The 16,767-nt window shown below is 51.4% G+C and overlaps 1 protein-coding gene across 1 annotated transcript; it reads left to right on the forward strand.

Moving 5' to 3' along the window:
• Window positions 1-3,325: 3,325 nt before the first annotated feature.
• LOC119431901 (uncharacterized protein K02A2.6-like) lies at window positions 3,326-4,668 on the forward strand. Its single transcript, XM_037699342.2, has one exon. It carries the CDS (start codon window positions 3,430-3,432, stop codon window positions 4,666-4,668), a length of 1,239 nt encoding a protein of 412 aa, XP_037555270.2. The 5' UTR covers window positions 3,326-3,429.
• Window positions 4,669-16,767: the final 12,099 nt, after the last annotated feature.

Here is a 16,767-nt window from a genome sequence, read left to right on the forward strand (position 1 = left end):
GACTGACGCTTCAAACACAGACGTTGGTGCCGTTCTGCAGCAATTCATCGATAATGCGTGGCATCCACTCGCCTTTTTCTCCAAGAAACTGAAGCCTGTGCAGTCCCGCTAAAGCGTGTTCGGCTGTGAATTACTCGCAGTTTAACTGGCTATCAGGCATTTTCGTCCTTCCCTAGAAGGCCGTGCATTTACTGTCTTGGCAGAGCACAAGCCCCTTGTGCACGCAATGAACTGTTCGGCGTCCTGTAACTCGTCCCGCGAGAGTCGACACCTCTCCTACATCTCCGAGTTTACAACAACGTTCCGCCACATCAAGGGCACCGACAAAGTTCTAGCTGACCTTCTCAGTCGCGTCAATGCCGTTTCCTCGTTGACGTCGGAGCCTTTCATCATCGATGTCGACTTACTCGCCGGTCAACAGCGTGACGACACCGAACGAGCTTCGTACGCTCCGCAATTCTTCAACGTTCCTGAAATTGGAGGACGTCGTTGTGACTCCAGATGGTGCGTCCGTCGTGTGCGACACTTCTACCGACACGCCTAGACCATACATTCCGGCATTCCTTCGCAGTCGTCTATTCCAAACCGTGCACAACCTGTCGCATCCTGGCATACGCGCAACACAGAAGCTTCTTTCCAGTCGTTTCGTTTGGCCTCGGCTAAACGCGCAAGTTCGCGATTGGCTTCGCCGCTGTTTGTCGTGTCAACGCTCCAAGATCCAGCGTCACCACATTCCGCTTGCGAAGTCTTTTCTTCCACCGGATGCTTGTTTTGACAACGTACACCTGGACCAAGTCGGCCCTCTCGCACGTTCGAAAGGTTACTGCTACATACTGACATGCATCGACCGCTATACACGGTGGTGAGAAGCTACACCTATATCTGACATCTCAGCGCCCACTGTTCCAGCAGCTTTCAAGGTTCGGCTGCCTTTCCACAATAGTCACTGATCGCGGTCCGCAGTTTGACTCTGCACTCTTCATGGAGCTACTCAAACGACTCGGAACGACACGTTTTCGCACGACTGCTTACCACCCGCAGCCCATTGGACTTGTTGAACGTTTTCACAGGCATCCCAAGACCTCCCTTGTGGCGCATGAATCGCCGGAGAAGTGGGTTCTACATTTGCCTCTCGTCTTACTTGGAATCAGAGCGGCACTCAAGAGCGACCTAGGTTGCTCCTGTGCTGAGCTACGGCATTCACCTCCGCCTTCCATGCGATTTCTTTGTCGCCACCAGCACAACACCTATGCCATAGAGCACTGCACGGGCCGATTTTTGCGGCCCGGGCCCGGCCCGGGCCCGTTTTTACATTGGGCGGCCCGCCCGAGCCCGATCAAAACTTTTATGGCGAGACCCGGGCCCGGAAATAATCTACGTTACCCGCCCGGCCCGGCCCGCCACCCCTTTACCTTAAGCCCGAGCCCGGCCCGAGCCCGACACGAAACCGGCCCGAACCCGGCCCGAGACCGGGTTCGGGCCGGTTTCGTGTATGTTTTTCAGAGCCTGAATGTTTTTCAGAGTTGAGAAGCCCGAGAATAAATCGCAGAAAGCCCGAGCCCGGCCCGGGCCCGCGTCAAAAAACCCGAGCCGGGCCCGGGTCAAAAAGCACACGCCGGGCTCGGGCTTTCGGGTAAGCCCGAGCCCGTGCAGTGCTCTACTATGCCATCCCCTGCCGTCTACGTTGCCGAACTGCAAAATTTCCTCAGTCAGATATGCCCCGTGCCTACACGTTCACAAGAAGCAAGGTCACCGTACGTTTCTCGCGCACTCACCTCTGCTCGATCGAGTAGCTAGCTTGCTTGAAAGGTTCTCGGAAGTGTTTGAACCAGAGCTCGGACAGATAACGGATTGTCAAGTAAGCTTGTTGCTGAAGGATGGCACAACACCGGTCTTTTGTAAACCTCGACCGGTGCCCTTCGCACTCCGAGATCCCGTTTCCCAACAATTGAGGGCCTGGCAGAACGCAGGGGTGATTGTTCCCGTCCTAAAAAGCGACTGGGCCACGCCGCTGGTGGTGGTTCCAAAAGGAGACAAAACGGTCAGGATTTGCGGAGACTACAGAATGACGGTGAATCCCTGCTTGCGCACCGATCATTATCCGCTGCCAGTCATGGAAGATTTGTTTGTAGCCTTGCATGGGTGCAAATATTTCACTGTGCTGGACCTTTCAACCGCGTATCAGCAGCTGCAGTTGCACCCTGACTCGCAGTCTTTGCTCACGATAAATACGCACATGGGGCTGTTTAAGTTTACGCGCCTACCGTATGGGATAACCAGTGCACCCTCGATATTTCAGGCGGTCATGGACGATGTTCTAGGAGGCCTAGATAGAGTCGCCTGCTACCTGGATGATGTGTTGATTGCCGGGGAAAGTTTTGAGGAGAGTTGGAAAAAGGCGGAAAGCGTGCTGACAAGGTTCAAGGAACGAGGCATTAAACTGCGCAAAGAAAAGTGCAAGTTTTTCCAAACATCGGTGGCGTATCTGGGTCACGTGCTGGACGCAAATGGCATTCGGCCATCCGATGATAAGGTGCGCGCTATCAAAGACGCGCCGACACCCAAGAACAAACAGGAGCTTCGAGCATATTTGGGCATGCTCAATTTTTATGCCAAATTCATTCCGAACATGTCAGCAGAGCTGAAACCATTGTACGAGTTGTTGGGCGAAAATGTTAAGTGGAAATGGACGGACAGGGTGGCGGATACCTTTCAGAGATCTAAGGATTGGCATATGCATCCCAGAGTACTAACATACTACAATCCGGATCAGGAACTGGGTATGGTATGCGACGCATCGGCATATGGACTAGGGGCGATCTTATTCCATAAAATCGCGGGGTCGAAAGACCGATAGCATTCGCATCGAGGACACTAAGTCAGGCAGAGCAGGGCTACGCCCACCTGGAGAAAGAGGCTCTTGCAGTGATTTTCGGTCTAAAGAAGTTCCACAAATTTTTGTTTGGTCGAAAATTTTCCGTTTATTCAGATCACCAACCCCTGGTTGGAATTTTCGGGCCTGGCAAGCCAATCCCTACAATGGCAGCAGCACGGATACAGCGGTGGGCCTTAATCCTTGCAGCGTATGACTACCGATGGATCTACCGAAAGGCAAGCGAAATCCAAAATGCCGATGCCCTTTCACGGCTACCGCTCCGAGACAAAGCAGAGGAGTCAGAGGGTGTTTATTTCTTTTCGGTGCTAGACGAGGCTCCATTGTCCGCAAGGGAAATCAGATCGGAAACGCGCAAAGATCTATTGCTGTCCAAAGTGTTGTTTTTTACGCAGAACGGGTGGCCTGCGCATGTGTCGGATGACGATCTTTCACCATACTTCGTTCGCCGTAACGAACTGTCGGTAGACCAAGAGTGCGTAACATGGGGCAATCGCGTGGTTATACCCACTTCGTTGCGACACAAGGTTCTAGAAATGCTGCACGAAGGTCATCCAGGGATGACTCGAATGAAAATGCTGTCAAGGAGTCATGTATGGTGGCCTCGCTTAACGCTAGACATAGAGCAAGCGGTGAAAGAGTGCATCACTTGTCAGTTGTCACAGAATGCGGCAGCTAGAGTACCACTAATGTCATGGGGCTGGCCAACGCGTAGATGGCAGCGAGTTCATCTAGATTTTGCGCAAAGGGACCAGCATTTCTTTTTGGTCTTAATGGAGGCTCATTCGAAGTGGGTTGAGGTGTTTGTCATGACAGCAACAACAAGCGAAAAGACGGTAGAGAAATTGCGAGGTGTTTTTGCGGCCTACGGACTACCCGAGGAGATCGTGACCGGCAACGGGCCCCAATTCACATCGCAGCACTTCGGAACATTCCTGAGCAAGAATGGAATTCGTCATTCCAAATCTCCTCCCTATCACCCAGCTTCGAATGGTAGCGCCGAACGGTGCGTTCAGACCGTCAAGAAGGACTTGTTTAAACAGATACTAGACGAAGAAAGAAAAGGAGACAAGAAGTCCATACAACATCGCATAGACCAATTTCTCTTCAGTTATCGCAACACCCCGTCCAGCACCACTGGTGAGACCCCGGCCCAGATCTTCTTGTCGTGGCAGCCAAGAACCAGGCTGAGTCTGCTGCACCCTGAAATGGAACAACGCATGCGCGAAAGGGGAGAGCAGGCGAAGCTCCACGCAGACCAGAAACGAGGGCCATGGAGAGACTTTAGGGAAGGCGATCAGGTTTTGGTAAAAGGACTCCGCCCGGACGACGACAAATGGCTGTTGGGTACAATTGCTCAGCGGTGCAGCGCATGCACGTACATTGTTCGCGTCGGAGACGAGGACCGATACGTTCACGGTGATAACCTGCGACTACGTACATTTCAGGAGAACCGGAGCTGGCTTAAGGCGGCGGGAACAGTACTGGACGGGCCGAGAGTGGAAAACAAGGGTCCGCTCTCTAGGGACACTAGAGAGCCCACCTCGACCAGCACGCCTACTCGGCTCAACGATCAGGACCCACCAGCATCGAACTTGACGTCACCAGCAGTTGAATCGGCAGCGCCTTCTACCGAGCCTTCTCCGGGCCTTCTACACGACAGCGGTCCGACGCTCGACAGTGGTACCCATAACGGCGACCCCTCGGGACAATCAACACCGCAGCTTCGACGTTCTACCCGGTTGAGGCGATCGCCAGACCGGTACGTGCCGTGAGACGAAAACCTCGTGAGGGGAGAGGAGTGTTGTGTTATCGTGTTTGTGCATCGTGGTGCTGACGCAGACGCACTTCGCTATCCGCGGTGACCCGGACTCGGACTGTTGGGCTTTGTGACGTCAATGCTTGGTGTGATAGTGGCTCGAGCATTTATATAAGCAACCGCGCCTTGTTTCTTCCGGGGTTGTTAGATCGTTAGTTGTGTGACCGAATAAACATGTGTTGCACTTAGCACCGTGTGCTGCCTGCCGGCTTCGCCCCTGCGTAGGCGAAGATATAATACTACCCATGTTTTCGTTCGTAACTGTGCCGAGCGGAAACCTTTGCAGCCACACTATTCCGGGCTATATTGCGTTCCCGAGCGTCGTACGACGACTTTTGTCGTGAACGTCAACGGCCGATTGGACACAATTGCCCTGGAACGTCTCAAACCCGCCTACATTGAAGCACGTGCGCCATCGGCCCCACCAATGTGCGACGCAATCCTGCTGCCAGGCGCGTAGCCAGGGAGGGGGCTGATGGGGCTTCAGCCCTCCTCAAAATTTTTTCGTGCTGGCATGCACCACCGACGCCGGCAATGATTCTGGATTTTGTCTACAATGTCCTTTTCACGCTCGAAAAGACATTTCAGCACGAAAATTGTGAACTCGGGCTTGATTTCGTGACAACGCCCTTGCACCTGGAGTCACGTAACGCAAGGAGCCCCATCCAGGCACAAACTTTCAACGGCTTTTCGATAGCGAGCGGGCGCGTTGCGGCATCTCGCAGCGGTCACGGAATATACGGAGCGCATGGATTTCAATTACGAAACTTTATGGGTATAAAGTTCTCATAAACTTTTGACGCGAAAAGTGCGCTGACATTTGCAAAGGCATGCTTTAAAAGATTTTCAATTATAGAACTTTATGGGGTTAATGTTCTTATAAACTTGGGCCAACATGCGCGCACTGGAACGCTCGTGTCCAAGCCGTTCCATAAATGGAAGTGCGCGCTCGCAATCTCCCACACACACGAAAATACTAAATATCACCGTGACTGTCACGTAGCAGCTGATAATTTTCTCCAAACATTTTCAGGAAACGTGCCCAATGTGATTGGTCTGCTGGACCAGGGCAGGCAAAGTAAAATATGAGAAAACAGAAGAAAGTGAATGGCCTATTATTGAGGATTTTTTTTGCGGGCGACAAGGTGTGGCTCTCCGTGGCCACAGGGACAGGGGCCCTATGGATTTAAGCAATGCCCCTGCTGAAAATACAGGCATTTTCAGAGTGCTTCTTCGCATGCGAGCTGATTGTGGAGAAACATATATGAAGAACCATTTGGAAAGTTGCCCCAGTATTCCCTCGTATTTAAGCCCAGACGCACAAAACCAAATTATAAAATTTGCGGTGACATTATCAAAGGAAGCTTAGATTCAAAAGCAGGCTGCTTCTCCATACTTCCTGACGAAACGACGGACATTGCTGGAATCGAACAGCCTACTGTTTCTGCAAGGTACCTAAACAAGTATGCCAACGACATCAAGGGAGTGTTTTAGGTTTTAGCACCGGAATAGATGCCCATCTCTCACTGCGACAGCAGGTTCTGTGTAAATGTGTAAATACTGCTGCAGCTTCTAGTCACCCTTCCAGTGACCACTGCCAGCGCAAAGAGAATATTTTTTTAACAAGAGTTTACTAAAAAAGTTGCAGTGGCTTAGCTCGGCTATGCTAGGATATACGTAGCGTTAGCAAAGGTTCAGCTGATTATTGTTGCTGCTGCAGGGGTGGTCGGGCACGTCGCTCAGCCTCCTGGCGACGCCGCTTTGCTAGACGTTCGTCCCTTTGCTCCAGTGTCTCCGCAGCACGTTTAGCCTTCTTCTGTTCATTCGTCCTACGCTCAACCGCTAATTGCCAGGCAACTACTTCGGGATCCGAAGAGTCAAGCTTCTCCGTTCTTCTGCGCTGTTGAGCAGCAATTTGCGCTCTCCTTCTCCATGGCTATGCCACACTGGCAAACGCCAGTCAGAAGCGCAGCGGCTCCAGCGCAGTGTCAGACGGCGACTGCACAGCGAGCGCGCGCCGGCGCCAGTGCGTCTACCACGGCTACGACGTCACTCCTCTGGAATGCGCAGACCGGCGGCGGTGAGTCGCGCGCGGTGGCGGCGGAGTGCGCGAGAGGTGCCGGCTCCGGTGGCTCCGGTGCGCAAGCCGTGTGACATCACTGATCCTTGCGCATGCGCAGCACGGCTCTTGATGTGCCGCGCGAAACGGGCTTGGCTAGACCAGTGTAGCTAACGCTACAAAACTACTTGCGCTCTACAATGTCTGTGGAACGCATGGTTAGGCTGGCTCTTCTATACACCCACAGAGACGTCGGCATCAACGTGTCCGAAGTCATTGACCGCTTCGCTCAACTTTCCCGCCGAGAGAAGTTTGTCCTATAGATAGCGAAGCAGCAAAAATCAATGCAAGTAAAAAGCACTGTTCCGTCAGGTCCATAAGTTCTTAATTATGAAAACGTATGACCGCTCATTACCTTTTAAAACCGCAGAAATTTTCGCCGTTTATACTAGCAGTTAGCATCATGATCACAATTATCACGCGAATACCAATAACCAATTTTGATCGACCTTGCTCATTGAAAGCCCGGCCCACGCGGCGTTCGCCAAAAACACTCGGATATTGGGTAGTTCAACTTACCGCATCATCTGTGGCCTTCGTTTGTACTTTTCTTTCCTTTTCAGCTACCTGCTTTTATTTCTTTTTTGAAACGAAGGAATACACTCCTTTAATTTTGGGTGCAGAATAATTGTTGGCGTTGTGCAGGCAGTTAAATTACACATTTTCGTACTGATTTATGCATTATTTCTCTATTATTCTACCCACATGGCACTGTCGCGACCGCTGCATGGCCCAAGTACATTTCACGATTTCTGCGATCATAGTTATGTTCTTGCCAGGATCATCTGTCTTTCTGTGCGCATAGTTTACTATCTGTGACTGAGCAACAGGTTTATTTGTCGTATTTGACGCATTATATACACTGAAGTTTGCTTAAATACGTTATTTATTGGAGACTCATACGTATTTTTAAATATCTTATTGCGAGATTTTGCGTATACAAGCAGTGAACTTTGTTTCCAGCGACACTTTTTTTGCCCTTTAGCGAGTTGTATCTTCGCATTTGTATATTCCAATCTATCTTCGTATTTCTAATATATACTTTGCAGAACTCCCACTTTTTATTTGTACTCACTGCTGCGAGTATTATCTCGGTGTAATTACAATACACGACGAATTACAGCTGCTCCTGCGCAATCGATTGCAACGAGGGATAGCGTCATTGAGGTTTCTTCCTGGCCGTTGCATATGTAGAAAAATGTAAACAAGGTTCTTTAATGACAAAGATTCATCAAAATATTTGTCCTCAACTTATTAATTTCATGGCCTTTACGTTTTTCATATAAGCTGCATGCACTGCTTTGCTGGTTTCGAACTGATATTGACTCTTTTCGCGGCGATCCCGTGGGCGCTGCCATATTTGATCACGTGGTGACGCGTCCATGGCTTGCCTCAACTGCCTTCGTTGCCTCTTTGTTTACAATGGAAGTGCATGACGCCGGCGCGGCTTAGAAAACCTCTGTTTTTTGAGATATTGTAGACGGTGACTAGGCGGACGACACGAATCTTTGATCACAGCTACAGAGAACATGCAAAAGCGCTTTCGGAGCTGATTGAGCTATGTCCAAACGGCGCAGGCAGTTTATATGGTGCTTCTTCTAAAAGCGGGGCTAAATATGCATTCCAAGCTTTGCGATTATGAATTCAGTCAGGGTTAGTGTGTTTTGCTCTTTGTTCTTTATTCGGCAAAAATTTTGAAGCAGTGGCTTGTCAGTTTCTGACTCACTGAAGTTCCTCGGTGCGGCCACTATCTGATTATTTTCTGCCTAATCACTCGCTGGTGTGCTCAGTTCCGATTCCGATAGATTTGTTCTTGCTGCGCACAAGGCTTGAAACGTAGCTGTTTTATACATTGTAATACCTTGTAGCAAAGATATATTACAGCTAGTAACTTGCTTACTCTTGTGGACCGTCACGAAACATTCAGCTTCGACCATTGGTGCGCCATAGGTGTAGTCCGTCATTTACTGTGTGTATACAGTGCGCATATATTCAAGTGTGCGTCCATTCACTGATTCTTGATACGTCGGCGATAGAGTAGGCGTAAGTTTTCCTGCCATTTGGACAGATTTGTATAGATAACGCGCGCGAAACTTACTATGACAGGAAGCGGCGCTACTCCCTTTGTCATTGTTGAACGAGTGGTACTCACTGTTGCCGACGTTCTGGGGATGAAGCCCTTTTTTTGAAGGTTAGCGATACAAGGCTGGCGGATGAGCAAGTTTCTGTATCCTCGAGGAAAGCCGTACATCACGAAGAGCCGGTAACACGTTCGGACAGTTGCAGCAGCGGTCCGCGAACTTCGCCATATAGATTCATTCTTCTCCTTACCATGCAAGTCACAATTTTTGCAGCCAACTACTGCACACGTCTTCAATCCACATTATTCAATCTAGCATGATTGGAGCACAGTGTGTTAGCAAAAACTCAGTTGCATTATCGACAGCTGATCGCACAGAAGCAAGGTAGAATCAGTAATGGTTTCGTATTCGTGCGTGGTCGCTGAGGAGAGGTATGGGGCGCCGCCGTGAGCGCCATCTCGTTTCTCTAAAACAAACTGCTCCGCGAAAAGGTCAATAGTTCTAAAGTTCATGTGATGTTTTCTTTACCCATTAATTAGACAAAAAACACGGAAGCATTGACATCAGTTATTTCTGCCACAATTTTGGGGGCATACGAATATATTCTATTATGAAAACATACATATTTTAATGGACAGTGCATAGCGTTCAATCATTCGTTTGCAGCATCTAATATACAATGAAATTGGCAATGCAGTTATTATTCCTGAATTTCGTCCCTCGACAAATTCTATAAGGAGGAGGCCGCGCTACAACCTGAGCCCCCCCCCCCCCCCCCCGAACAAAATTTCTGGCTACGCCACTGCCTGCTGCGTCCATCGACGCCGCCTCCGTCCGTGACACCCGAGAGGAACGCCAATACACGCCGCGTCACGTGGACTTTTCATCGTTCGTCGCGCTTTCCCTCTCTCTAGGGGGGTGGGGGAGCCCTCTGTAGCGGCAGCAACATCGGCGTCGCATGAGAATTATGGAGACGCTCGCGTCTACACGAGGCACGAGCAGCTGGCACACACACACCGGCACAGGCTAGGGTTCGAAAGAGGAGATTAAAAATGCTACGCTAAGAGATCGGGTATCTGTCTGTCCTCTCCCGTGAGAGCCCTGGGACTTTACCAGTCTACGTGGTCGCTCATCGCCACAGAGTGAAAGGACGACGCATTTTGCCCTCATTGACTGCTCCACCGGTACGCTGTGTCTCGAGCTACCTCTTCTTTCAGACGTTCGCCCCAAACAACCGACCACCCTCTGCACTACAGCGTTTATTCGCTCACCTCCAAAAGCCCTAACCTTCGTCGAATTGGCCTCAACGGCAACCGTGCCTGATGGCGAATATGTCGTCGCACCTATTCGTGATGTCCTCCTGGCGCACGACATCTCTGTGCCGCACTTGCCGCTAATCGGATGTGCCTCCCCGTTATCAATTTTGGCTTGACGAAGCGCTGGCCACGCTCCGGCCAGTGTGACACACAAGCACGTCACTGCTTTTTCAGCCGGCGGGTCTCCAGATCCTCCTGATTAACCACAGGATGCCATGCACCTCGACGGCCCATTCCGTCCCGTGGTCGCACTGGACCTCACACCTGCTCAAGCAGCCGCCCTATATCGCCTTTTGCTTTCCAGATTTGGCACTGACAATCGACCACTTGGTCAGGCGTCCCTTGTTAAGCACCGCATGAACACTGGTGATGCTGTTCCGATTCACCGTCGACCGTATCGCGATTCCACTGCAGAGTGCAAAGTTATTCAGCAGGAAGTAAACAAGATGCTGGCCAAAGGCATTGTTTTGCCCTCGTCGAGTCCTTGGGCGGCGACTGTCGTGCTCGTCAAAAAGAAAGATGGCACGTGGCGTTTCTGCATTGATTACCGCCACCTAAACGGAATCATTAAAAAGGACGTTTACCCTTTGCCACGAACCGACGACGGTCTTGATTGTCTTCACGGTGCCAAATACTTTTCGTCCATAGACCTTCGATCTGGTTATTGCCAGATTTCCGTCGATGAGCAAGGCCAAGAAAAGACCGCTTTCGTCACTACAGATGCCCCGTACCAATTCAAGGTTATGCCGTTCGGTCTATGCAATGCCCCCGCCATGTTCGAAAGGATGATGGACTCTCTGCTTCAAGGTTTCAAATGGTCAACCTGCCTTTGTTACCTCGACGACGTTCTTGTGTTTTGTCCTACATTTGAGACGCACGTTGAGCGCGTCGAAGCTATCCTTGATGTCTTCCGCAAGGCTGGGCTCCAAATAAACTCATCGAAGTGCCACTTCGGGCGCCGACAGATTACAGTGGTAGGCCCTCTCGTCGGTGCTTCCGGCGTACAAAGCGACCCGGAGAAAGCTCTAGCAGTAACGGCTTTTTCTGTACCTCAGTCTGTCAAAGACGTCCGGAGTTTTATGGGGCTCTGTTCTTTTTTCAGATGGTTCGTGAAAGATTTAGCAGCAATCGCTCGACCACTCACGGAACTTCTGAAGAAAGACGTGCCTTTTACGTGGAGTTCCCCTCAGGCCGCCGCGTTTTTACACCTTATCACGACTCTCACTAATCCGCCGGGCTTGGCCCACTTTGACCCGTCATCACCAGTAGAGGTCCGAACCGATGCCAGTGGTTATGGTATCGGCGCCTTCTTAGCGCAACGCCAACATGAACACGACCGTGTTATAGCCTACGCTACCCGGCTCCTGACAACAGCAGAGCGCAACTATTTGATTACCGAGCGCCAATGTGTCGCTCTTATCTGGGCTGTTTCAAAGTTCCGCCCATACTTATATGGTAAGCCCTTCTCAGTAATCACAGCCCATCATGCACTCTGCTGGCTTTCGTCGCTGAAGTATCCTACACATATTCCTATATGTGCCCTAACTATATGTATCCATAACAATATTCCTACACATTGACTAACAAGTCGGGACAGCAACACCAGGACGCAGACTGCCTCTCTTGCTACCCAGTCGAAGACCCGTACTCTACGTCTGATACTGACACCAACGCCTACATTCTCTGTTTTTCCACTGATCCATGTCGATGATGTGTAGCGCCGTGACCGGTCCTGGCGTATCAACATTGACCGCCCTGGAATCGTCACTTGCTGACAGTTTCCTTCGCTTATTCGTACTTCAAGAAGGCGTATTCTACCGCCACAACGTTAACCCCGACGGCCCAGCATTACTATTTGTGATTCCTATACACATTCGCTCGGCTCTTCTCCACGAACTTCATGACTTCCCACTGCCGGTCACCTCGGTGTGTCACGTACCTACGACCGGGATGCGTCGAGGCTTCTTTTGGCCAGGGCTTGCGAAGTCCATTCGAGAATGCGTAGCAGCGTGTGTGAAATGCCCGCGACGCAAGAAACCATTGACGCTCCCTGCCGTGTTCCTTCAACCACTCGACATTCCCGCGGAGCCATTCTTTCGCGTTGGTTTGGAGTTAGTTGGTCCTTTTCCTCTATCTACCTCTGGGAACAGGTGAATCTCTATGGCCGCGGATTATCCCACGCACTACGCCATCACCCGAGTGCTTCATACAAGCTGTGGCACAGATGTCGCCGATTTTCTTCTACGCGACGTGATTTTATTACATGGAGCTCCACGACAACTTCTCACAGACCGTGGCCGGACATTTCTATCAAAAGTTATCGCATACATCCGGCAGTCCTGTGCGACGATGCACAAGCTATTCACGTCATACCATCCGCAAAAAAATGGCCTCACGGAGCGTCTCAATCGCACTCTCACAGACCTGCTCGCGAAGTATGTCTTTTCAGACCACACTAACTGGGACCTCGCTCTACCGTTTGTCACGTCTGCTTATAATTCCTCGCGCCGCGACACAGCCGGTTATTCCCCATTTTCCTTGTGTTCGGCCGAGAACCAGCACTCCCCATCGACACAACCCTCCCTGTTCACGCGGCATCGACCAGTGAACATGCACTCGATGCCATCACCCGCGCTGCCCACGCATGAGAAATTGACCGTGATCGCCTTCTCAACTCGCAAGAGAGTCGGAGGCGTTTGTACGACCGGCGACACCGAGACGTGCATATCCCGCCTGGTTCTTTGGTGCTTCTATTGTCTCCATCGCACCAGGTCGGCCTGTCAAAAAAACTGCTGTCTCGCTACACAGGCCCATACCGAGTGCTCCGTGCCGTTACTCTCGTCACCTACGAGACCGACCCTGACGCCCCATCTGCTTCCCAGTCCAGTGATATCGTGCACGTTACAAGACTGCAGCAGTATCGCCCTCCCAGTGCTGTCGTTGAGACGCTCCGAGGCGTAGCTTCTGCCGCGGGGGGATTATGCTACACGCGTGTTGTATTTGGTTGTTTGAACTAGGCGTGCGGGCGCCATCACTCGAGCAAAGGGGAGAAGAACGAACGGGGCTCGCGCTGTGAATCCAACCGGTCAGGGCTACAACCGCTGTTGTAAATATATTGTGCAAATAGTTGCTCGTCTAGTTGACTCGTCCTTCACGTAACACTATTGCCACCTAGCGTTTTGGGGAGAAAGCGCACAGAGAAGGAGCCGACTGGACGGTTTTGAGCCAGGACTAAACCACCGTGTCATCTTGTTCGCCTTGTGGTCCAACCGCGTGATAAAACTGGTGGAGGCGCTGGGTGCGACGACGACGACGCATCTCATGCACAAGACCCCGTCCGGCAGCAGGAACCCGAGTCCTACGCCCGTGAACACCCCAGTTCAGAGAGCAAGCCGTCGACTACGAGGCTTACCATCAGAGACACCAGGACAGCGAGCTATGACGTCGTCTCAAATCACCACGGAAGTTGCGACGCCTCTTTCTCCGACATATTGTAACCTTCAGAATCCACTGCCGCCCCCTGCCTTTCACGGAGATTTACATGAGGACGTGGATGACTGGCTGAGTTAGTTTGAACAACCTTTTCTCTTGCCCCGCAGCCCTACAATCCCCTCACTACCCTAACCCCCACCCCTCCCCACTGGCGGGTGTGGTTGGCGTCGGCGGCCTTCGCCGACCAGCTGGCCATGGTCCTCCTGGCGGAGGAATATCTATAGGCCTTAGTATGACCTGGAATAAAGTCTTTTCTCTCTCTGAACGCGTCGCTGCGACCAACTGCTGGGATGATGCCGCAAAACTCCGGCGCGTGCACTTCAGCTTAAAGGGCGCCGCCCGCACGTGGTTCCAAAATAGGGAATACGTGTTAACATCCTGCGTGAATTCCGACATCGCCTTCTGGAGTGCTACAGGAACACCGACCGCCGCGAACTCACTGATCGTGAACTACAATCCCGCGTTCAGGTGCCGAATGAAACCGTCACCATGTACGTCGAGGATATCACTCGACTTTTCAAACGAGTGGATTCTGCTATGCCAGAGGACAAAAAGTTACGCCACCTGATGCGTGGTGTGAAGGAGCAACTTTTTGCTGGTCTGATGCGAAGCCCTCCAAAAGGTGTGGCCGCGTTCGTGACCGAAGCTGTGACGATGGAGAAAGTTCATCTGCGGTCCACCCTATTGGACCGGCAGGTGAATGCCACGTCAGCTCCCGAATTGTTCGCTACCTTCGGGAGCAGTAGTACCAAATGGGTTCACGAAATTGTTCGTTGTGTCGTCCGCGAAGAAATGGAGAAGCTCTACGGAGTGAGACAGCCATTGGTTGGCTCCATCGCCAGTGTAATCCGCGATGAGGTTCAGCAAGCACTGCACAGCCACCGATAACCACTGATTCCCAAGCTGGTGCCCACTGATGAGGGACCGGCCCCCATGTTCGCAGATATTTAGTCCCGTACGTATGCGGAATGCATGCGAAACTCCATGCCTGTTTCTCGCCCCGTAGTCTCAATCCAGACGACGCCGCCAGGCGCAATTCAAGCAGCGCACACTGACTTGGACGTCGACGGTCACTGTGAACCCCCGCGGAAGTCAGATCTCTGGTGTACGTCGGACAGACGACCTCTCTCTACCATTGCGGTGAGGCCGGTCATGTCTACCGAGCGTGTCCGTATCGACAACTTGGTCTGCGCGGTTTGTCACTCGCCTCGTCCTCAGGTTGGCCACAGGCCAAGCGAAATTGAAGAGTATCTGGCCCAGCAACGGGTACCTTTCACAAGACGTCAATCCTGGTCACCATCTCCGAGGTGACCATGACCCATTCGTCCACGTTTCGGGGCGACGGCACAGGGACGCTCGCCAAGCCCCCGTCGAAAAAACTGAAGGCAAAGGCCTTCGGGGGCGAGGTCACTGGGACTCTAAGTGTGGAAGACCTCGCATCGACGCTTGCACGGAATGTCGCAGATTCACTGAAAACGCCAAGTTCTACGCTTAAGGAAGGTTAACACATCGGTCTCATCCCCTTATGAGTGCAGTGGCAAAGAATCGCCGGTTACCACATCTGAACTTTGTGACCGAGTCTCGCTTGAGATACTTGTGCTGATAGACGATCTACAGGTCAGCGCATTCGTGAACACAGGTGTAGATTATTAAATTATTAGCGGGAAATTGGCAACGATTCTTAAGAAAGTTATGATCTCTTGGAATGGAACGCGCATTCGCACAGCTGGAGGTCACGTTGTCATTCCGCTGGGTCGCTTTACTGCAAGAGTTAAACTTCTTGCGTCCACATGTGTAGTCACCTACCTCGTCCTCCAAGACTGTTCGCGTCAACTCATCCTCGGTATCGACTTTCTTTGCGAGCACGGCGCAATTATAAATCTTCGTGAGCGCAGCGTGACCTTCTCAACACTACGTGCCACAGAGCAAGACGCCGATAGCTGCCGTAAACCTGCGCTGCGTGTTGCTGACGACAGCGTGAGATTGCCGCCACAAGCGACTGTTCCAGTAGAATTCACGTGCGAGAACCTCTGAGAAGGGGACGTGTCGCCGAAAGCAACGTCTCTCTTTTGCTGCTTCAAGATGTATGTGCTGCCCGAAGCCTGGTTCGTGTTCGTGACGGGTGGTCCCAAATACTCCTCACAAATTTCAACTACGAACACCGACATCTTTTCCGCGGCACTACCATCACCTATGCAGATCCTGTCGCCGACGTCGCAGAGTGCTTCACATCCGAGTAAATTAATGCTGACGACAATTTCCTTGACCCCATCGACGTCAATTCGAAGCTTTCGGACCCGACGAAGGCTGCACTTCACGACCTTTTACAGGAGTTTCGGTCTTGCTTCCCCTCTTCGTCTAAAATCCGCCAAACACCCCTCACCACGCACCGAATAATTACCGAAGATGATGCTCGCCCTATCCGACAGCATCCCTACCGTGTCTCTGCTAAAAAAGCAAGGCGATTCAGACGCAAGTAAAAGAGATGCTCTACGATGGACTCATTCAACATCCAGCAGCCCGTGGTCCTCGACAGCTGTTCTAGTGAAGAAGAAGGATGGAACACAACGCTTCTGCGTTGGTTACAGGAAGCTAAACAGCATAAAAAAAGATATTTACCCGCTCCCTCGGGTCGATGACTCTCTCGACAGGTTACGGCACGCGAAGTACTTTTCATCCATCCGTTTAAAAAGTGGTTATTGGCACATTGAGGTTGATGAGCTAGACTGAGAAAAGACGGCGTTGTAACCCCAGACGGCCTTTATGAATTTCTAGTTCTTCCTTTGGGTCTCTGTTCTGCTGCGGCTAATTTCCAGAGGATGATGGATACCGTGCTGACTGGCTTGAAATGGCAAAGCTGCCTTGTATGCCTCGATGATGTAGTCATATTCTCTGACACCTTCGAAGAACACCTGAAGCGCCTAAGAATGGTACTGGAAGCCACTCGCTCAGCTGAACTCACGCTGAAACTTCAAAAATGTCATTTCGGCTATGAAGAGCTGAAATTCCTTTGACATGTCGTTAGTGCAGATGGAGTTTGCCCCGAT

The sequence above is a fragment of the Dermacentor silvarum genome, chromosome 10, assembly GCF_013339745.2.
Source record: "Dermacentor silvarum isolate Dsil-2018 chromosome 10, BIME_Dsil_1.4, whole genome shotgun sequence".
NCBI lineage: Eukaryota > Metazoa > Arthropoda > Arachnida > Ixodida > Ixodidae > Dermacentor > Dermacentor silvarum.